Source organism: Sprattus sprattus (assembly GCF_963457725.1).
Source record: "Sprattus sprattus genome assembly, chromosome: 1".
Classification (NCBI taxonomy): domain Eukaryota; kingdom Metazoa; phylum Chordata; class Actinopteri; order Clupeiformes; family Clupeidae; genus Sprattus; species Sprattus sprattus.
The window spans coordinates 75,243,026-75,265,525 of record NC_137920.1 but is presented as its reverse complement, the minus strand read 5'-3'; the positions used below and the strand labels follow the sequence as shown (position 1 = coordinate 75,265,525).

The 22,500-nt window shown below is 44.7% G+C and overlaps 2 protein-coding genes across 2 annotated transcripts in view; one reads left to right on the top strand and one right to left on the bottom strand.

The window, feature by feature from the left end:
* The window catches only part of stk10 (serine/threonine kinase 10), a 50,487-nt gene extending 43,888 nt beyond the window's left edge, over positions 1–6,599 (top strand). The window contains 7 exon segments of the mRNA XM_080836495.1: positions 364–456; positions 632–761; positions 1,317–1,441; positions 1,964–2,152; positions 2,699–2,824; positions 4,463–4,576; positions 6,411–6,599. Coding sequence (XP_080692621.1) covers positions 364–456; positions 632–761; positions 1,317–1,441; positions 1,964–2,152; positions 2,699–2,824; positions 4,463–4,576; positions 6,411–6,551 — 918 coding nt within the window. The 3' untranslated portion in view covers positions 6,552–6,599.
* A 4,861-nt stretch (positions 6,600–11,460) lies between these two features.
* sh3pxd2b (SH3 and PX domains 2B) overlaps positions 11,461–22,500 on the bottom strand; it is a gene marked incomplete at its 3' end in the record, with an annotated part of 48,362 nt that continues 37,322 nt past the window's right edge. The window contains exons 8-13 of the mRNA XM_080849577.1: positions 22,229–22,330; positions 14,699–14,816; positions 14,295–14,491; positions 13,969–14,015; positions 13,722–13,847; positions 11,461–12,972 (exon numbers count right to left, since the gene is read on the bottom strand). Of these exons, the coding sequence (XP_080705703.1) occupies positions 11,461–12,972; positions 13,722–13,847; positions 13,969–14,015; positions 14,295–14,491; positions 14,699–14,816; positions 22,229–22,330 (2,102 nt within the window). The remainder of the gene's footprint in view (positions 12,973–13,721; positions 13,848–13,968; positions 14,016–14,294; positions 14,492–14,698; positions 14,817–22,228; positions 22,331–22,500) is intronic.

The following is a 22,500-nucleotide window of genomic DNA, read 5'->3' as shown; positions in this document are numbered from 1 at the left end:
TGTGTGAACTATGAACTGAACTAGTTTATGTAGAAAGTGAACTTTCCCAACACTGGCTGGGCCTAATCTCTTTACATGAGTCAGATGCTATATGAGTAAAGGGGAGCTTTTTTTTTTTAAATGGTGCTTTTGCTAAATTATTTGATGTCCTCTGAGTTCTTGTTATCCATTGTACTGGAGATTTGATTAGTGTCACATCAAACTCCTTTGCCTCAGAAAAAAAAGACACTCTTGCTGAGGCAGTCAGTAGGCAGGCAAGCATATTAACCAGTGATGTCATGTGATCTACTTGATCTCTGTTTCTGATTAGAAATGAATTTGGGTGATTTTTTTTTTTTAATTTGCACCACTTTTGTTTGACAGGTCAAATCTGAAGTTGAGAAATTACCCAGAAAAGAACGCAAAGAGTCCATGAAGCAACGGATGAGCCTATACTCCCAGACCAAACAAACAGAGGTACTGAGCATCAAACGCCACAAACTCAGAAGATTGTGTCAGTAAAGGAGAGACATTGCGTTTACTAGTGGTTAATTAATGTAACCATTCTATGTATTTTCACAGCATTGTCCTTGATAATTTTTATTTTTTTGTATTTTATTTATTTATTTATTTGTTGTTGTTGATGCCCTAGGAGGAGAAGTTCCTGGCCGCTCAGAAGAAAGAGCTGGACACGACTCTGAAGAGAATCATCTATGAGAACAAAAAGGAGATTGCAGACACGGAGCGTGAGTGTCTGCAGAAGAAGCAGCACCTGGTGCGAGGTAAGAACCACACCGTACTCTACCGTACTATACCGTACTCTACCGTACTCTACCGTACTCTACCGTACCCTAACGTACCCTACCGTACTCTACCGTACCCTACCGTACCCTACCGTACCCTACCCTACTCTACCGTACCCTACCGTACTCTACCGTACCCTACCGTACCCTACCGTACCCTACCGTACTCTACCGTACCCTACCGTACTCTACCGTACCCTACCGTACCCTACCGTACCCTACCGTACTCTACCGTACTCTACCGTACCCTACCGTACTCTACCGTACCCTACCGTACCCTACTCTACCGTACCCTACCGTACTCTACCGTACCCTGCTGTACTCTGTTTACATTATACTCTCTCTATTCTAGTTCATTTTTTGGGAGTTTTGACACAAACAATTCTGTTAAAACATCTAATGACACTAGTTGCTGTAGATCACATCTCATATTAGTTTCCCACTGACAATTGTATAGTAATATTTCGCATTCCAACTCGGCTAAGTGGGACAATTTCATGGTAAACTCATTTCTATTTGTTTCTCCACCACCAGAGCGTGAAGCTACGATCTGGGACCTTGAGGAGAAGAACCTGCACGAGAAACACCAGCTGCTGAAGCAGCAGCTCAAAGACCAGTACTTCCTGCAGAGACACCAGCTCCTGAAGAAGCATGAGAAGGTAGGCGCCTCTCTCTCAATACATTACCCCTACATTACTGGAGACTGTGATCTAGTGTATCACTAATAGATTAGTGTAGGTTAGTGATTAGTGTAGCATTGAAATGACCAGCCGCTCAAGGGCCAATGCTTCCTGCAGACACCAGCTCCTGAAGAGCATGAGAAAGTGGGAGCCTCTCTCTTGCTACATAACCCCTATAAAATAGATTAGAGTATCAGTGTAGTAATAGATTAGTGTAGCATTGTGTGGTTGAAGATGAGTACAGATAAGTGTAGCGTTCAAATGCTATGCTATGCTACTCCAGGGGAACCCTAGGATTCCCTGTTACTGGGGAGAATGTCCTGTTTTTGGCAAGTAAACAAAAACATCAAGGTGATTGACTCCTTCATGGCATCTGTGTGTCGATGATTGATGTGTGTGTCTGTGTGTGTGTGTGTGTGTGTGTGTCTGTGTCTGTGTGTGTGTGTGTGTGTGTGTGTGTGTGTGTGTGTGTGTGTGTGTGTGTGTGTGTGTCCTCTCCAGGAGCAAGAGCAGATGCAGTGTTACAACCAGCGCATGATGGAGCTGCAGAAGGCGCGGCAGCAGCAGGAGAAGGCCCGCATGCCCAAGATCCAGCGCAGCGAGGGCAAGACCCGCATGGCCATGTTCAAGAAGAGCCTGCGCATCAACTCCACTGGCAGCGCCGCAGAGGACCGCGAGAAGATCAAACAGGTAACACACAAATACACACACACATGTACACATACACACACACAGGAATGTACACACACACACGTACACACGCATGCACATACACACACACATACACACACGTACGCACGCATGCATGTACACACACACACACACACGCACGTACACGCATGCACTCACACACACACACACGCACGCACACAAACTATATAGGCACACAGGCTCAATTATAGGCAAGTCAAAAACAGCAGATCTATACATTTGTGGTCATACAATACATTAGCGTAACAACATTTTTTACTCAATGTTTTAAACTTCATTCAGTTATTCATTCATTCATTCATTCATTAACACATTTGTTCATTCTCCCCTACACTCCTGTCATTCCCTTTCCACCCATCTCACGCTTTCTTTTTTATTCTCTGTATCTCTCTATCTGTATCTCTCCTCCTCCTCATCCTCTCTCTCTCTCTCTCTCCCTCTCTCTCTCTCTGTCTCTCTCTCTCTCTCTCATTCTCTCTCTCTCTCTCTCTCTCTCTCTCTCTCTCTCTCTCTCTCTCTCTCCAGTTCTCCAGACAGGAGGAGAAGAGGCAGAAGGCTGAGAGGCTCCACCAGCAGCACAAGCATGAGAACCAGATCAGAGAGAATGTTGGCCAGTGTGAGGGCAACGTCAGGGAGCTCCAGCAGCTACAGGTCCGAGCACACACACACACACACACACACACACACACACACACACACACACACACACACACACACACACACACACACACACACACACACGCGCGCACACGCACACACACAGACACAGAGAAGCAGTGATGCCAACTCGTACGAATTGATCCGTATTAATACGAAAATGTGGTGGAAATACGGCGATACGAATATAATGACTCATTGATACGAATTTAGGGTCAACTTGCAATATTATTTAATGAATAGAATATTTGCGGTAAGTCCAGAAATAAGCAAAAATGTGTCATGATTTGGCTTCCTGCTTACGAACGCGGAGGGCGCCATTCTTGTTTTGACCGACGTGACATACGCTTGAGCTGATTGGTCGATATTATAGCTGCAGCGACACGGGAAGAGTATTTACTTTTGACGTTGATGGATAAAGTTAACTTGTCGCATCTGCTTTTAGTTTACAAATGGCCACCACCAACATATTTGGGTACGTTTCTGTGATTTGTTTTTAATCAACTACTGCTTAATATGGTACCCCAATCAAAGGATATTAAACTACTGATCAAGAATAAAACTTTCTTGACTCGAGCGATATATTTTTCAAACACAAATACGAATGGTCAACGCAGAATTTCCGTCGACTCAAGGTATATTTCTGTCAAAAGAGTGAGCTAAATGAAAAGACTCAGGCAAAAGACTGAAGTTGGAACAGATCGCATTTGTTGTCATCCCCGTGGCAACAAACTGACTCGAGCACCGCTGCTGTCACTGCTCTTCTGGGCGTTGTCTAGCAGTACTTTCCACTTGACGGTATTCCGTATAATCGAGCTCCATTCTTACTTCGCTCAATTTGCCTTACTGAGTCTTTTCATTTAGCTCAATCTTTTGTGGACGAACACTTTCTCATTTTTTATACGTGATCGAATATAGCATGCAACGTTACAATCTAAAATTATGGCTGAAAAAAAAGAAGTCCTGTGTCTACCAGTCATGCCTTTTGCACTATATGTCGGTCCACATTTAGCATTGCCCATAGTGGACTCTATGATGTTAAGACACACATGTCTGCCATCAAACACAAAACAGCCAGCACCCAAGTCCAGGGGAATAATAGTCTGCTGTCAATGGGTTTTGAGACCCAGTCCAGTGGCATGACCCTGACTGAGAAAGTCACCTTGATTTTATTTTATAAGGGTTGCATTTTGTGTACAGAAACTTATAAAATATGAGATACTTCCACCATAATATGAAAAGTTTGCCAAAATACACTATGACACAGCCAAATTCACGTGATTAAGAAAAGAGAGACCCTCTCAAAGTGAGCTTAAAGTCTATGAGTCTACGTTTGTAGGCTGAATGCCAAAATATTGTTTCTTTTACAAGTACATATCAACATTTTGCCCGTTGCACCCATTAACGCAGTACAGATTTCACTTAAGGAAAAATACTAATTTACTGGGGAAAATACTAATTTTGGAACCATTGAGTACAGATTGGCACACCACAATGTTGGCAATACTGGAGAAGCATTACGATTATCAATGTAAAATGTATACACTATACACTATCTATTTTTATTTATTTATGTGTGTTTGTGTGTTTGTTTGTTTACTTTATTTGTTTGTGTATTTCTCCGTCTGGTAGAATGAGAAGTGCCACATGCTGATTGAGAATGAGTCCCAGAGGCTGAAGTTCCTGGACGAGCAGCACAACGGCCAACTCAGGGAGTGGAGGGAACTGCTCAAGCCCAGGAAGAAGGTACAACATGGATTTACCTCCGCCAAGGAGGTTATGTTTTCGCCCCTGTATGTTTGTTTGTCTGTTTGTCAGCAGGATTACGCAGAAACGTATGGACCGATTTCCATCCAACTTTGTGGGGAGATAATAATGGCAATAATTGATTCGATTTTCAGATGTCAAGATCAAAGGTCACAAGGCGGAGGTTTGCATTCTCTGAATGCTCCCATTCTTGTTGTATAGAATAATTGTCAGACTTTCAATCGCACAAGCGACACACCGCACACGTGAATACATGGAGGCGACACAGGACACACACGGACACACACACACACACACGCACACGTGAATACATGGAGGCGACACAGGACACACACGGACACACACACACACACACGCACACGTGAATACATGGAGGCGACACAGGACACACACACACACACACACACACACACACGCAGGCCTGAGGACTGCATTTATCCCATCCCGGGGGCTGTCCTTCCTCCAGGACCCCAATGGGAGCAGTGGGCAGCCTTTAGGCTGAGGTGAATCATCTTGTCTTGGTCAGGGACCGACGAAGAGTGTTCTGTTGCATGTTTTTTTCTGTTGGGGTTCAAAGTGGAGGAAACCCCTTGTGAACACGGGGGGGGGGGGGGGGGGGAGGGGAATGCAAACTCCACACAGAAAGGCCTGGGAGATAGCCCACCTGAGCACTGAAGGTCTGGGGAGGACCTGCTCCCCCCAAAGCCAACAGCGCCCCATGCAGGAATCGAACCCATGACCATCTTGCTGTGAGGCGGCAGTGCAAGCACCTGAGCCACCGTGCCATTATCTGTGTTCAGCTGTGTAACGTCTGTCGCCAGCTGCGGCGCTTCATACTGTACACCATTCAGATTTATCTGTGTTCAGCTGTTTTATTAATGTTGTGCAGACATGACTAGACCGTACCGTACATTGCTCAGTTTAAATTTGGTCTGTGATCAGCTGTTTTATTTCTGTTGTGCAGACATGACTAGACCGTACCGTACATTGTTCAGTTTAAATTTGATCTGTGATCAGCTGTTTTATTTCTGTTGTGCAGACATGACTAGACCATACCGTACATTGCTCAGTTTAAATTTGGTCTGTGATCAGCTGTTTTATTAATGTTGTGCAGACATGACTAGACATGACTAGACCATACCGTACATTGTTCAGTTTGAATTTGATCTGTGTTCAGCTGTTATTTCTGTTGTGCAGGCATGAGTAGACCTATTTTTGTGGTATGGGGTGATTTGCAAAAACAGACTAGGTTCATCAACAAAGTTTATGTCACTAGTCCTTAAGGGTACAGCCAACAGGTTTCTGTCATGTCACTAATCATTTCAGTAATAATCATTGGAGGCAATGTCATCAGATGTTGTTTTACACTGTTCATCTAAAGTTTGTTGAATATACTGCGATCAATCAATCAATTAATGACCCAGTTTGAAATCTGGGATATGATGAATGCAAGCACGGCAATCCAGACTATTCTCAGTTGTAGAACTGCCTAGCACTACCAGAGCAGGGGCGTCCTTCTCTACCTTCAAGAAGCTCTTGAAGACCCAACTCTTCAGAGAGCACCTCCCTTCCTAACCGGCACCTTGGCTTAACTTGCACTTAAGCAGTGACAGTCCCGCACTTCTTTTTCTTTCTATGTCGTTTTCTATTTCTTGAAAAAAAAAAAAAACAGTATTTATTGTTACACCAGGTTTTATTGCTCTTAGCTTGACTGTTCTCTCCCTGGTACGTCGCTTTGGACAAAAGCGTCTGCTAAATGACTAAATGGAAATGTGAATGAATGACTCACAGCGACCTTGTTGCTCTTCCCCAGACTCTGGAAGAGGAGCTGAGCCAGAAGAAGCGTGAGCAGGAGATCTTCTTCAAGATGAGCGAAGACGTGGAGTACACCAACCCCAGCTCTCCCAACAAACTAACCAAGTTCCTCCCCTACTCCGAGTCCTCCACCACGTAGGACACACACACACACACACACACACACACACACACACACACGCCAGGGTGGAGAGACCGGACCAGCTTTTGCTGAGGTGTTCCCCTCACCTGTCAATGAAACGCTGCTCTTCCAATATTCTTGCCTTTTTCCAACCTTCCCATTCATAGAAGCTCTTTGCTTTACCTCCGCAAAGACCCACACAAGGTTGCATTGGGGGGGTCTAGTTGGGTATTTTTTTTTTATTATTTTAATTTCCATTCTGTCTGCCCCGAATGCCTTTTCTTCTCTTTTAAAACAGTATTTATATTGGTAAAGCTCTATATTGGTTTATGCTTTAATCTATGTTTTTGTTTTAATTTATTGTTCAACCCCTCCTCATATCCTTGCCTAGATGAAGTGATCAGTCCCTGAAGTGTGAGTAGAACACAGCGACAGCTCTCCGGGGCAGCTCTTCGGGCAGCTCTCCGGGGCAGCTCTTCGGGGCAGCTCTTAGAGGCAGTTCTTAGGGGCAGCTCTTAGAGGGGCAGCTCTTAGGGGCAGCTCTTAGAGGGCCAGCTCTTAGGGGCAGTTCTTAGGGGCAGCTCTTCGGGGCAGCTCTTCGGGGCAGCTCTTCGGGGCAGCTCTTCGGGGCAGCTCTTCGGGGGGCAGTTCTTAGAGGGCCAGCTCTTTGAGGCTGACTGGGACCCAATGGTTCAGTACTGCGTGGGTGTGAACCTCACCATTTAACCATTCCTCACCATTCCTCAGACCTCGGCATGAGAGGTCACAAGAACAGTGGCTTGTTTTCAGTGTGCCTGTCTCCAAGGCTGAAGGTCCCTCCCAGGGTGAGCCCCATTACATGCAGCGCAGCCCCAATTATGAAAAAGCTGGGTGCTCCTCTAGTCTCGCACCTCCAGGAGTTGTTTACAGAAGGAACGGAGGACCTCCAGATACTTGTGCCTCTAAGTCGTCCCTTACAGTGCAGAGCAGAAGGTGGGGGGTGGGGTGGGGTGGGGGTGGGGGTGGGGGGGGTGTTGTCGTCTCCAAACTAGGGTTCTGGAGCAGGTCCCTCTCCTCTCCCCCTGGGGTGTGTGTGTGTGTGTGTACGTGCGTGTGTGCGTGCGTGCGTGCGTGCGTGCGAGTGCGTCCGCTTATCCCATTATCCCTCACAGTGATGGCTTTACAGTTTTATTCTTGCAACTTCGTTAACAACATTGCATGTGTGGAACCATTATTTTTTTCTTCATGTTTTTCTTTTTCATGAACATGACAACCAAAGTCCGAATAAGATTGTCAAATTACTAATAATTGATTGATGATGAGCCCATGATACGAAGAGTAAACATTCGGGTGACTGCAGTAATAGTTAAAATTATGAAGTGCCTTAGTCATAGAGACATATTGCTCACTATACAGCTAACCCTGTATTCATTGTGCAAGTATATATATATTTTTCTGCCAAATATTTTAATATATAAAATCTTTTTTTTTGTTTTAAGAGCTTGGAGCTGGAGCTTGAAAGTAATTTCACTTCCTCACTTTACAATTCATTTTATAGTTTCAGCACTGTAAATATTTAAATTAATTCACAGAAACTTCCTGTATCTTTGATTTGTTTTTGCAGATTGTTGTTTTACACTTTTATTCGTGGTGATGATCATTCAGCCAAGTAGATACTGGAATTCTCTTCTGTTCACCGTTGTTCTATGTGTTGCTGAAAGAGGCAGCCCAGCCCAAATCAAATTGAAAATATATTTTATTCTTGAAAAAATATTTTTTATTTCGTCGTCTTCCCATGTTCATTTAGGAGGAGAGGATTTAGAGAGGATGGGATACTGATAATTGTCCTTTTTTCTTCACTAAAATGTGAATAACTGTGCGCCTGGGTGTTGGCGATACTGTACTGAGCTAGAACACACTGGATGGGGACAGGATACTATGGGTGCTGTCCTTGCCTGTGAAAACCAAAGCGAAATACTGTCATCTTGAAGGAGATATATATATATATAAAAAATACCATTAATTGTTTTGTAATATTAATCATAATTGCATTTACTAAAGATTTAATTTTTATAATTTGTTGATGCTATATGCACCGTCTACTAACCAAAGTGCAATAAGTCGTCAATGTTAAGTTTTCATTCTGAGCTTCATATATTCTAAAGTCTATAAAAAGTCAAATTGAGTGACAATACCCTTGCAGTTTATTTTCATTTTTTCCAAATGAGTAAAGACCACATAGGACCTGGAAGGTACCAGGACTGAAACAGAAACAGGTCTGTATGGTACACAGGTGTGTCTGACAGGGGGCCTGTCAGTACTTCTAACGATTGAACCTTTTGACACCTCTGAAGTCATTCTGTTGTCATATGCCACCGAGACGTGTTTGCATCTGTTTGTCTCTGACCGGTTCTGTGGCTTTACTTGTTGCGTGGGGGAGAGAATATAGAATATGTGTTGTTGTTTGTATATTTCTAATGAATGAAACCACTGTCATGCAAGTTTAATAAATGCAAATTTTCTATAACTCATCTCCAATTGACCTGATCAGTAACTACCTCGCTCGTAAGGTTTAAAAAATAAACAAACAAACACAGGATGCCTTTGGACAAATGGAAATGTTTATTAATGCTTTATAGAGGAATAAAAAAGGGAAAATAATTGAAATGTTGTAACAGTGGCAGTACAAGTAAAGCTGTAAAAGTTACAGTACTCAGATTTAATCGTATAGGGGGGCATGTAAACATGAGGAACACCCAATGCAATGCTTTGGAACTGTTTTTAAAAATATATATATCAGATATGGTCTGGTATATTACTCTCTGATTTACAAATACACTCAACTTTCTCTTGACCTTTCCTCAAACCTCTCTGACCGCCTGGGACTCCACACACGACACATCCATCACTGACACATTCATTTTACACAGCAAAATACCCATAACTATGAACTAGACAGAGGCGTTAAAGCTTGTGAACATATGTAAGGTGTTTGTCTGTTTAATCTGCCGAAGTTTCATTGAGAACGCCATTACTTGTAACGTGACACTTTTATAACATTGGATATCGATTGTGATGATGGAAAAGAACATGATCTGGTTTCCCTCATAAGATGTTAATGGCATGGTATTATCAGTCTTATGATGGAGGGTCTGTGTAAAATGTAACCAAAAGATCTCTATCAAAGATGGGAAAGCTCCCAGCTTTGTCAGGTACTCTCAAAGAACCAACCGTTTCTAAATCCTCTCATCTATCTCATCAGGTACAAACACGAGAAAACAACTTAAAAAAACACAAAACAGCTAAATAAAATAGTATGTCAGTTGACATCATTAAAAAAAAAAATGCCTTACTACAGTTAAAATTAACAAAATATAACTGTGATACCAAATATTTACTTGAAACCAGTCAAGCTCACACAGTCATGTTTGTAAAACATCTTAATAACCTTATGGTAAGGTTGACAAGCAATGCTATCATAGCACCATGATAGCACCAAAAAACAAACTTCTGATGCTTCACTCTATTATCTTACAATAAATGCTTTAACCGCAGCATTTTTCTAGTTCACCAAAATGTTCAAGACAACTGAAAACACTTGTAGGGTCATCGTTTCTTTTGTTCGACTGTAAACGTTGAATGGTCATGTACTGTACCTTACTGAATAGGGGTGGGTATCGCCAACCACCTCTCGATACGATACGCATCCCGATACAGGGGTCGCGATACGATATGTATCGCGATACATGCGATACCTACGTATACGATACGTATCCCGATATTTTAGGCTTATAACAAAAAAAAATTGCCTGTAACTCCTTGACAGTACATCATAACATATTTGTCACCTCATGTGGATTCTACAGAAACTCTGCTTTCAAATTATACCATCAACTGGATGATGGGCAAAGTATGCAGGCAGGCACATGAACCAAGTAGACGCTGTACAAAGAAACAGACAAAAAAAAAAAATTTTTTTTTTTTTTTTTTTTGTTGCACGTGAAGTATCGATACTGACGCCTCCGTATCGATACACGCATCGTAAAGAGGCCCGCGACGATGTATCCCCGTATCGATATTTTGAACACACCCCTATTACTGAAACACCGTAGTTACTGATTTAATTTTTTTTCATTCTCGCTGTTCGCCGCTGTGCAGGATATGAAAAGTGCACATCAAACATTGCAATAACCCAATGCATTAAAAAAAGAAAGAGCACGGACAGAAACCAAACAGGTTTCCACATAATGTTGATTAGAAACCCCGAACCCGAAACCACCCAACAAGCCTTACCCCAAAAGAAACAAATGAAAGAAAAAAAAAAAAAAAAACATTGCGTCACATCGCTGCTATACTTTAAAGCACTTGACATAAGTTGAATCAGCTGTCCATAGCACCTGAATAGTCTTGGTAAGTATGTCTTCCTTTTGACCTTTCTCTTCCTCTATAGAGACTGAACAGAAGGAAGTGATGTGATTGTTTGTCTGTCTATGTGTTTATGCTGCAGCTGGTAAGGCTTTGCTTTGCTTCTAATTTCCTAAACTACTGCATTGTTTTGATCTCCGGAAACATATCATAGAGAAAACTATCATTTGCATATATCAAAGCGACATTTTGCATATTTTGCTGAGGCACACAATGTCAAGGGAAGTCTGCCAGATATGTTGCTAGTCTATTGGAGTTTTGTGATACACGTCAAAAATATTATAAGTTTGAATAACATATGGCACAAATGGTGATGTATACAATTACACAAATGTTTTCCTCTCGTTGGACGTCTCACACTGCCCTCTAAGAAAAACAATACATTCAAACTAAATTTGAAAGATGGAATGTTTAAAAAAAAAAGGCTCCAATTAAAAAAGGTACCTATAAATAAAAAAGCTAATTAAATATACTGAGTATTAATACTTTTTTTTTTTGGAAACGGCTGAAATAAAACCAGCACTTAATGTTTCTTGGTTAGATAATTGGAGGGTATCCAGCTCTCCGTCACGGTCACGATGTTTTTACAGAACCACCAGCCGCTGTTGTCGCGCTCCATCACCTCAAAGACGGTTCCCTCGCGGAAGCTGGGCGTCGCGTCGTCGCCCTCGAAGTCGGCCACGGCCAAGAAGCGTTCCTCCTTGGAGGGCTCTTTGATGAGCGGCGGGAGCTTATCCCGCGGGGGACCTGGCTTCTCACTCTTCACCTGCGGCTTCGGTGGTACGGGCAGTTTGCCTTTGGGCCCCTCCTTCTCCTTCTCCTTCTCCTTGTCTTTGGAAGGAGGTGCCTTGGGCTTGGGGGGCGGTGGCCGGCTCTGTGGGGGTGCGGTGGATGGGGGTTTCCCGTCCTCTTTCACAGGGGCTTTAGTCTCCGTCGGGCTGCCGGGTTCTCCGGTCTTTTTAGGCGGAGGGGGTCTGCGTGGTGCGGCCATGGGTCTCTGCGGAGGCTCTTTGGTGGCGGGCTTCGGGGGAAGAGGGGTGTCGTGGCCGTTCTGCTGCTTCGGAGGACATCTGGGCTCGTCGATAGACCTGCTGTTGTTAAGGACGCTGTGGACAGGTGGGGACGAGGGCTCGTTCTGTGGCACCGCCGGTTCCGAAGACGCTGCAGCGGCGGGCTCAGCCGGTTTGGACGGCCGCAGCTTGCTCCTCAGGTTGGTGATGTCCAGCTTGTTCTCCGGCTGCACCTCGGGCTTGGCCGCCGGGACGGGCTTGGGTCGGATCATGGGCTTAGGCTTGATGAGGGGCGCCGGAGGACCCGTCGCCCCAGCGTCTGGCTTCTCCTCGGGGGGCTCCGGCTGCTTGGGCTTGGGTGGCTGCTTGGGCACGGGCTTCAGGTTGAACTTCTTCACCTCCTTGGCAGACACCTTGTGGCCGCACTCCAGGCCCATCTCGTTACGGAGGTGCAGTGCCTTGCTCTTGTCGTCGGGCCGTTTGGGCTCGGGGGGTTTGTCGGGCTTGTCGGGCTTGAAGGGGGCGGACTTGGGCGCCACCAGAGGCAAGATCATCCCGGGGGCGGGCGGTTTGGGGGGCAGGGGCTTGGACGGGTCAGGACGGGGCTTCTCCACGGCGGCGTCCGTCTCGAGGCTCTTGTTGATCGACTCCCTGCGGGGGGGCAGCGCCGGCTTCTCCTCCGCGGGGGGCGAGGCGGGCGCCGGGGGAAGCGGTCCCGAGAACGCCGGGCTCTTGTTGTTGGGGCCAGACTTCCAATCTCGCAGTTTCGGCCGAGCGGCAAAGTCCACCGTGACGGAAGGCTCGTCTGGTAGGGGTTTGGACCAGTTGTCGTCTGAGGCGCTGCTGTTGGTTGCAGTGCCATCCGCCAGCTTCATCTGTGCCATCTCGTTGGGCAGCGGCGCCAGGAAGTTGGGTCGCGAGGCGCTGCTGGTCTTCTTGTATTTGTCTATGAACGTCATGGGAGCCCAGCCTTCCTTATCCTCGATCTGGATGTACCACCAGCCACTGGAGTTCTTGTCAATCACCTGAGGGAGTCATTATCAGAAGATTAACTCCTAATCAATATGTATCAAACAATCACCTGAGGGAGTCATTATCAGAAGATTAACTCCTCATCAATTCCATCCAATCCAATTCAATTCAATTCAATTCAATTCAATTCAATTCAATTCAATTCAATTCAATTCAATTCAATTCAAATTTATTTATATAGCGCCATAACAATACAATTGCCTCTAGGCGCTTAACAGAGCCCAGAGCCTAAACCCCCTTAGTGCATGCACAATGGCAACATGGGGCAAGAAAAAACTCCCTGTTAGGCAGGAAGCAACCTTAAGCAGAACCACGGCACATAAGGGGGGACCCATCTGCTTCAATACGTATTAATCACCTGGTAAATACTAAAGTTTGAGTCATACTACATCAGACACTGTGACTCAATTACTGACTTTAAAAGCAGACTTAAAACTAATTTCTTCAAGATAGCTTATGGACTGACTGACTGACTTTTATTTTTCTTATTTATTTATATGAGATGATTGTAATTGTAATGAGATGATTGTTTGTGAAGCGACCTTGGGTGTCATGAAAGGCGCTTTAAATAAAATGTATTATTATTACTATTTTTATTTTTCCTCACCTCCACTTTAAGGCCACACACACACACACACACACACACACACACACACACACACACACACACACACACACACACACACACACACACACACACACACACACACACACACACACACACACTCACTCACTCACTCACCTCCACTTTAAGGCCTGCCTGGAAGCTGATTCCGTCTGGAATTGTGGTCTGGAAGTCTGCGATGGTGTAATACTCCTCCTCCACCTGCGGGGGCACTGGTGGCTTGGGTAGGTTCGCCCCCCGAGGCTGTAGTGAGAGGAAGGGGGAAAGTACAGCATAAGCAAATAATACTTGCTGTACCATGACCCACTGCCAGCATGCATTTCTGGTTCAGGTACTTGGAATGGCTTATAAAAAAGTTTCTTACGATGGTGAGATCACGACGTGGCGGTGGTCTCTGTCTCTGGCCTGCTTCTGTAAGAAATGAACATTTGTGGAAATATTACCCTCCAAATTGTCAAATGATCATAAAAGGAGAGTCGAGATTTTAGACTAGCAGTTAGTAAACGTTCTTTAACGCATAGAGACATTTTAGATAGATGGATGAATAGATGGATACTTTATTGATCCTGAGGGAAATTAAGGTCATCCAGTAGCTTACACTTACAAACAAACAAACAAACATGAATCACAATAACAATACACATATGGGAGAACTTCTGTTTTCTTGCCCCGGGGTTCCGTGCTGCTTACTGTGCTTGTTGTTCTCCGGGAACGCCGGGAAGCGCTGCTCCTTCTGGTTCTCCTTGTTCTGTTCCTTCTGTTGCTTGGAGACCCCGTCCAGGTCGTTGGCGCTGGCGGCGGCTGCCACCCCGGCGGCCATCTTCTGGCTCAGGACGTCAGCCTTCTTCAGGTAGGAGGCGGGGGCCCAGCCCTCTTTCCCCTGGTACCTGCACAGAGACAAAACACACACACACACACACACACAGACAGATGGGCTCTGATTTAAGGGAAATAAAGTGGCATTTAGATGCTATTGCCACGAACATATTTCCTAATATGAGGCTGAAGATGACAATCTTAAAGCTTCTTTCACATTCAATTTAAAAGGCTACATTTTTTGTTTTAAGAAATCCAGCTGTCCTTTTTTTTTGTACCTGATCTTCCACCATCCTTCTAGATTTTTCTGGACGATCTCCACAATCATGCCCCTCTCCAGGTCGATCTCGTCTTCATCTCGGGCGGAGTACGGGTAGACCACGGAATACTTCTCCTCTGAGGAAGCCCAAGCATAAACAACGACTCGTATCAGTTTTCATCGGGAACCTTTCCAGTGCCTTTGGAATGTGCTGGAAGCTTAGCAATGTGCAGTGCCGTTTGAGCATTCACAATGTCATGTGCAACAGTTCTCCCTACTGCATGGGGTGAGGATGGAGTTGAGTGGAGTCGCTTGACAAATTGTGACAACAAATGGATACGTTGCCAGATAAGCTAATACCAAAGAAAAAATAAAGACAGTCATAGATAGATCCCAAAACAGGTTCATCATATCTTAATACTCAAATTGAAAAAAACAATATTGGTTGCCTTTGTCTTTGACAGAAATTAAACAAATGGATACATTGCCAGATAAGCTAATACCAAAGAAAAAATAAAGACTGTCATAGATAGATCCCAAAACAGGTTCATCATATCTTAATACTCAAATTGAAAAACAATATTGGTTGCCTTTGTCTTTGACAGAAATGAACCACATTCACATCAGACGTAGTACAAAGCCCAAAGTATCCACCCAGTAGTGCCCACATCCAGTTGGAAAGCAGACGGCAAATGTGAATACAGAACAAAGACACCAAACTGAAGATGCACACTCACTACCTTATCGGGCACCTCAAAGCGAACATAAGTCCCTGTCGCACTATCTCATCCACATGAAAGTCCCTCCAGACGGTGTTTTTCATCAAAGCCTCCTCAGTCCAAGTATTGATCCTGATCTCTCTACTACTCTGGCCAAAAAAAAAAGAGGCGATAAAAGCTGCTAACCGGAGGTGATAATGCACAACTCTCGACAGCGCCTGGATTGATATCCTGGACAGATGTTTGTCTACACAGAGGGCCTGGCCGGGCAGGGATTTGTGACTCTCTATACCACTGCTGTGAAGGGCATCTACAGATGCTTGGAGTCGGTTTGTTCACACAGAGACTAGGTTTCCAAAAAAAGGCCACAGGGTCAAGGAGAACAAGTCTGATAATGTTGGGGAGATACGTGTTTTATGTCTGGGCTTCTATACACACACCACTGAGGTGGGAAAAGCACTACATGCAGTTTTTGTGATAAAAAAACATTAAAAAAATAAGTAATGCTATGACATTTAAAACAATGCTGCAATACTGAAGGCATGATTACAAACAGTGTTAGGCAATGTTCCTGTGCATTGAATGCTTGCTTGTTTGGGGCTGACAGGCTAATTGCAGCTATTAGCCCTGACAAATGTATACACCCAGGGGCCTGTGACTGCATCCAAACACAGATGGGAGGAACGAGAACAGTATGACATATGACGTACCAGGGGGACATATGTGTTAAATGTCTTTATAACTGGAATGTGGCCTCCCTCTCTGTGTGTTGTGTTGTTGAGTTATAGCGGATAAACAACGAGACGCCACAATTAGTCTGGGTCTTGCAGCTTTAACTGCTCTCTCTTGCAACACAGACGCTCTCAGGCTACACGACGAAACACGACCCAACAGTGGGGAAACTCAAAGAAACACCCCTACCTCCCCCCCACACACACTGATTCAGCTGAATTTCAACCACAAAGCCAACAAAACAAATCAAGCTAATTAAACCCCACAGATGAAGACCCAGTAAAATACAATAATAAAAACTAAGACAAAAGAAAGGAAGAAAACACAGAGTGCCCCTCAGTGGCACACAGTGACAGCGGAAAAACAACAGAAAACAAGAGCCAAATGTTTATCAGCAAATAAAGGCTGTCCAGTGCCGGACTAGGAAGGTGATGGGGCAGCCTCTCCCTAAGCCAACTACAGCAGGGGAGCCATATTCACCTCATAAAAAGGGAATACACCCAAAACTACCAACAAAAATGCTAATACAATCTTGATACTCCCTTTTCCCCAAAGGAAAGCACAGAATAAAGACAGGTTTAGAAATACAGAAACACATTCATATACAGGAAGGCACCTGCCCAAAAATCAATAGAGACTAATTCAAAAGGAGCTGATGTAACCATGGAGATGAGAGGGGCCCTAGCCTCAGGCTCTGGGGCCTCGATAACTACACACCACTTGCACCTGTGAACATAATCTCTGACGTCTTTTCCAAGCATGTCCCAGTAAAATCTTTGTCTGACTAGCCACAAAGTACCCCCCTCCTGATGACATTGACTCATCCTGAATGTCCTAAAGAACAAGGCAACCCAGAGCTTCAGGTATCACATACTGAAAGGTAGTCGTTTTAGTGAGGTAGATGTGTAAAAAATGGATTTGTACAAAAACATTTAAAAAAAAAAAGAATTATGTTGAAATCGATTATTGGTTTTAAAATCGATAATCGATTTAGAATCGAATCGTTAGGTGCCAAGAGATTCCCACCCTTATATACAGTACACCAAACTGCGAGGTGAGTTTTCTCCACTGTCTCGAAGTTCTCAGTGTTTCCCGTGTTTCATGCAATCTCTCTCTCTCCCACCAGGACGGGCGCCGCACTCTGTCAACAGAGAAAAGGACTGTGCTGCCGCAGCAGTGCTGATAGTGGGGTCCTGACAGACAGTGGCACACACACACACACACACACACACACACACACACACACACACACCGAACACACACACACACACACACACACACCGAACACACACACACACACACACACACACACACACCGAACACACACACACACACACACACACACACACCGAACACACACACACACACACCAAACACACACACACCGAACACACACACACCGAACACACACACACACACACAGGTCTACTGTGTGTGTGTGTGTGTTCGGTGTGTGTGTGTTTGGTGTGTGTGTGTGTGTGTGTTCGGTGTGTGTGTGTGTGTGTGTGTGTGTGTGTGTGTGTCGTGACTAAGCACATGCAAGGGATTCTGCCCAGTCATAGACATAGAGCTCAGTTTAGCACCTTCCCCCTAGTGACGAAGGGATTGTTGAACCACCGGAACCTTCTTCACGGGTGACTGTGCATCCACCCTCACCCTGTCAGACATGTGTTGCCCCCAACATACAACCTGTCAGGCATGTGTTGCCCCAAAAACACATCCTGTCAGACATGTGTTGCCCCCAACACACATCCTGTTAAGACACATGTTGCCCCAAAAACACACCCTGTCAGGCATGTGTAGCCCCCAACTGGTCATACACGGAAGCCACTTGCTCTTCCCTAGCATGAGAAAGCTCAGGGGGACTGACAAAAATGTCCTGAACTGAATCCACCTGTAAGCTTTCTGCCTCAACAGATCTCAGCAGATCAGCGTAAGGAGATCTAGTCAGGCGGTGCGTAATTCTGACCTCACGAATGGGTCTTTACTCAGTGCATCTGCCACACAACGTGGTTGGGACCTAGAATATACAAGAAGTCAAAAGGAATGACCTGGAATATACAAGATGTCAAAAGGAGCCAAGTAAGCCACCAACAGCTGCTTTCTCATCATCAAACTTTGGTTTCACCAAGACACTTCAGCAGGTTGTTGTTTGTCCTCACAGTTAGCCTGTGACCACCGCAAACACTGACTTAACTTATTACAAGTATCCAACTTCATAGCGAAGAACGCAAGCCGATGAGCAGGATATTTAGACTGAGCCTGATTCAGTGACTTACTCGCAAAAGGTTTAGGAAGGCTTTGTCCTCATTAGGTGGACATTATAGATGTCATATGATATTATACAGTCACTTACTCACAAAAGGCAGGTGGACATTATAGATGTCTGAGACAGAAGAGCCCCAAGACTACTAGTTGAGACGTCAACAGACAAGAGGAAAGGCCTGCCGAAATCTGGGTGAGCTAAAGGCACACAATTCATCTGTGCAGACTTGCACAATTTATCAGTGCAAAGCCTCTGTACACTCTGGAGACTAGTTCTGAGGACAGAGCTCTGTCTTCTGCCCAGGCCTACTCACCCCCTTACTTTTACACGGCTGCTTAGAACCGTCAGGCCAAAAAAAGAGGCCTCGCGAGTGCAGAACAGTTTTCAATAAAATGCTGGTAGTAAAACACCCTACCAAAAAAAGGAGTGGATCTTACTCACAGATGGCCTGACAACATCAGACTCCATCAGATCTCACTGTGAGAAATTCACAATAGCCTCCATCTTCTCTGGATCACTTTGACGCCCCTCCTGAGAAATGATATGACCTTAACACTTTACAGATCTCTGAAGGAAATTTGCACTTAGCAGGAGACCGCTTCAGGTGGTGTTACTTCAACCAATCAAAAACCATGCGCAGGCACTGCAAAGTCTCTGATCTACCTAACACTAATATGTCATCCAAATAACACATGAGCCTTAAAAGATCATGCATCATTATATTGTATATAAGTGCTCTGAGCAGCCCTCATGGTGTTCTTCCTCACTACTTACCGTGGTTTATCAATGAGCTGCTCAGTAACTACATAGTTTAAAAATCATACTGCATTGCAACTGCATTGCAACTGCATTGTACCGAATTGTACTGCATTGCACCCCAGCAAAACTGAAGCTGTTATCCTTGAAACAAGACTGCAATCCCTGCTACAGCAGAAATGCCAGCACAGCCCACACTCTGTGACCTACCCTGACACCGTGAGCATTTGTGCTCAGGACTGAAACACAACAAAAATATTTATACAGCCTACAGTGTGCATGGGTAGCGGGATCCAACACTCTGACAGACGTCACATTTAAAACTCTGCTTAACGCTCCCTTTAGGCCCGTACGGCGTGTAGTAGAGCATAAATCAGATGAGGGCATACCCAAATTCACAGCACTGTAAAAATGTCGTCTCCGGATGTAAAAGACAGCATCCACATCAACAGAATCAGACACCTGGGCATCATTGCAATCAAATTCAAATTAGACTCCAGGCACTGCCTATCAGTCTGCCAACCAGCTCCTCCACACGGGCCTTCCCAGTGTAGCGACTCCTATATACCCCCTCACGAATGCCTCCTTCTCACACAGAGAGTATTTATCCGTGCTATCACCTCTTAAGTGGGTGTCTCTTCCCTCTCAGATTTGAGGACGGGATTCAATTTTGAAGCATCAATGAAGTACCAACCCTGCAGGGAATGTTCAGCAGAGAGAGCTGGCGAACCTGACTGGATAATACTCATAAGGCTCGCACTGAAAGATTGACTTACATTTGCACCAATCTATTTGACCTGCTCGCTAGTCAACTTAAGAGGGGTGTCAGGCTCAGTGTACTCCAGGAGCCATAAACTCTGACAGAGGAGTGGAAAATTAAAAGATCAACGCTACTGATGGCAGTCAGCAGCAGCTAAGCAACGATGACTTGCAACTCGACGCTTGGCTGCAGCTGAACAAACGATGGGTCACGGCACCCGTGTGCCAGAAATGTGCCCTCCCTATCTGCGTTGTGGCGCGTTATAGTGGACACATGACGTGGGCCTTGCTGCTTTTACTGCTCGCTCTTGCACAGGGATGCCCTCATTCTGCACATTGGCCAAGAGAGAGCGAGGGAGGGGTAACATCCCCAGTTAAGGCCTACAACACAGGAACAAATCCATGCTCCAGCCACGCCACTCTATGCTACGCCACACCCCCTGCTCTCTACTGAAGCGTGGGAAAATAAAAAAAAACACACACAGGAACTTACACAAACTCAACAAGAAAACACATCCCAACAGGTGGGGCTTTTGCAGATAATCGTGTCCGAGTCCGTTACATCTGTACAGTTCCGGTTCATTGACGGTATCTTAGTCATCCTAAACCCCTGTAACCCACCTGAATCATTCTGAATCAGCCTTTAGCCCTTCAATTTTGCTATGGCTATGTTGGCTGTCTAAAGCCACTGAAAGCACAATATGTAGCATTTGCACTTAAAAACAGTAATGCTATGACATTTACAGCAATGATGTTATACTTAAGGTATGACTAAAAACAGTATTGCGCAATATCACTGTTCATTGCTTTGTCAGGTTGTTTTTAGCTAACCGGCCATTTTCCGTGTTTGGCCCTGAAAAATGTAAACATTCCCATGCAAACAAAGACTCCTTACAATGCACATGGCTATCGGTAAACATCTTTTCACTGTTCCATCAGAAAAGCCATCACTGTCCAGTATCCATCATTGTTTATTTTAACTACAAGTTACTATTTAACTACGTAGCTAAGTAAGATATCACATAACTACATATAATGCTTTAAACTCTTTGTGTAGCCTACTATGTCGATTGTATGAACTGTGCACAACGCAAGTGCCCAGACAAGACAATTACACACAGAGAAGTGAGACACTCATGCCAAAGTCAAAGTCAGTTTATGCAAACACTTTGCAATGTTCCGCAAGACGACACGGAACAGCTGACCACGGTAACATTAACACCAGGATGCATAAAGATAGAGATGTGAATAAATAGAAAAGGTCCAGTTGTGTGAACTTTAATTAGCTGACTCTACAAAAGTCTGTGGTGAATGGAAAAAGAAATAGAGAAGCGAATACCATATGGAGCGAGTTATGTGCACTCTCACAGGGAGAAATATGAATCGTACTTATTGACAGCATGCAACGTTGACAAGGGAAAAAATCAACCGACGGAGCAACATACTGTTAGAGTATATCAATTTAATTTCATGTCACAGACGCATGCTTACATATCACTGGCATGCTTTACACATGCCAATACATGCTTCTCTGCACGCTCAATCACTGGAACATGCACACGCCACACATACATCTGTCACACAGAAACACACACAAATACACTCACACACACACACACACACACACACACACACACACAGTTAGCATAAACAAATGCATGCATGTACATACACACACACACGCACACGGACAAACACACACACACACACACACACACACACACACACAAGAACAAACACACACACACACACACACACCCACACACGAACAAACACACACACACACACACGAACAAACACACACACACACACACACACGCACACACACACACACGCACACACACAAACACATGCACACATACACATGCACACACACACACACACACACACACACACACACACACACAAGGAAGAAAAGAAGGTGTGCTCTCGACCTTGCCCCCAGCCTGTGCTGAGCAGATCCCCTAATGTTCGGCGGCGGCCCACGTGTCTGGGCAATGACCAGTACCTCCGGCACACTGACAGCAGCCAGGTCAGCAAAACAACACATTCAATCAATCAATCAATCAATCAATCTCTATAGCACTCACAAGTCACAGTTAACAACAACGTCAAGAAAGTTCAACTAGATGTATTTTTGTACCTGATCTTCCACAGTTACAAGAGCATAAATATAACAACGGTCATAGTTATCATAGGATTTTTCTTCCTGTTTAATGTTTTTCTTTCATTGATAAACATAGATAGCAGCTCACACTATAATGTGAGGTCAGAGTGTGATGGGAGAAAAGGTGAAAGGTGAAAGGTGAAAGTTTACCTTCCTCTCCAGGAAAAGAGAAATCATCAGGGTCATCCTGGGCCTCCAGACAGGTGGCTGGGACCCAACCTTGGGCATCGTCTGAGCTGACAAACCACCATCCTACACACACACACACACAGACACATTTAGACACACACACACACACACACACACACACACACACAACATGTCAGATGTAACTGATGGCATTCTGTTTTCTATCTATGGTTCTCAAATATCTTTCTCTCTCACCCTTTCCTCCTCTTCCTACCTCCCCTGCCAACCAGCGT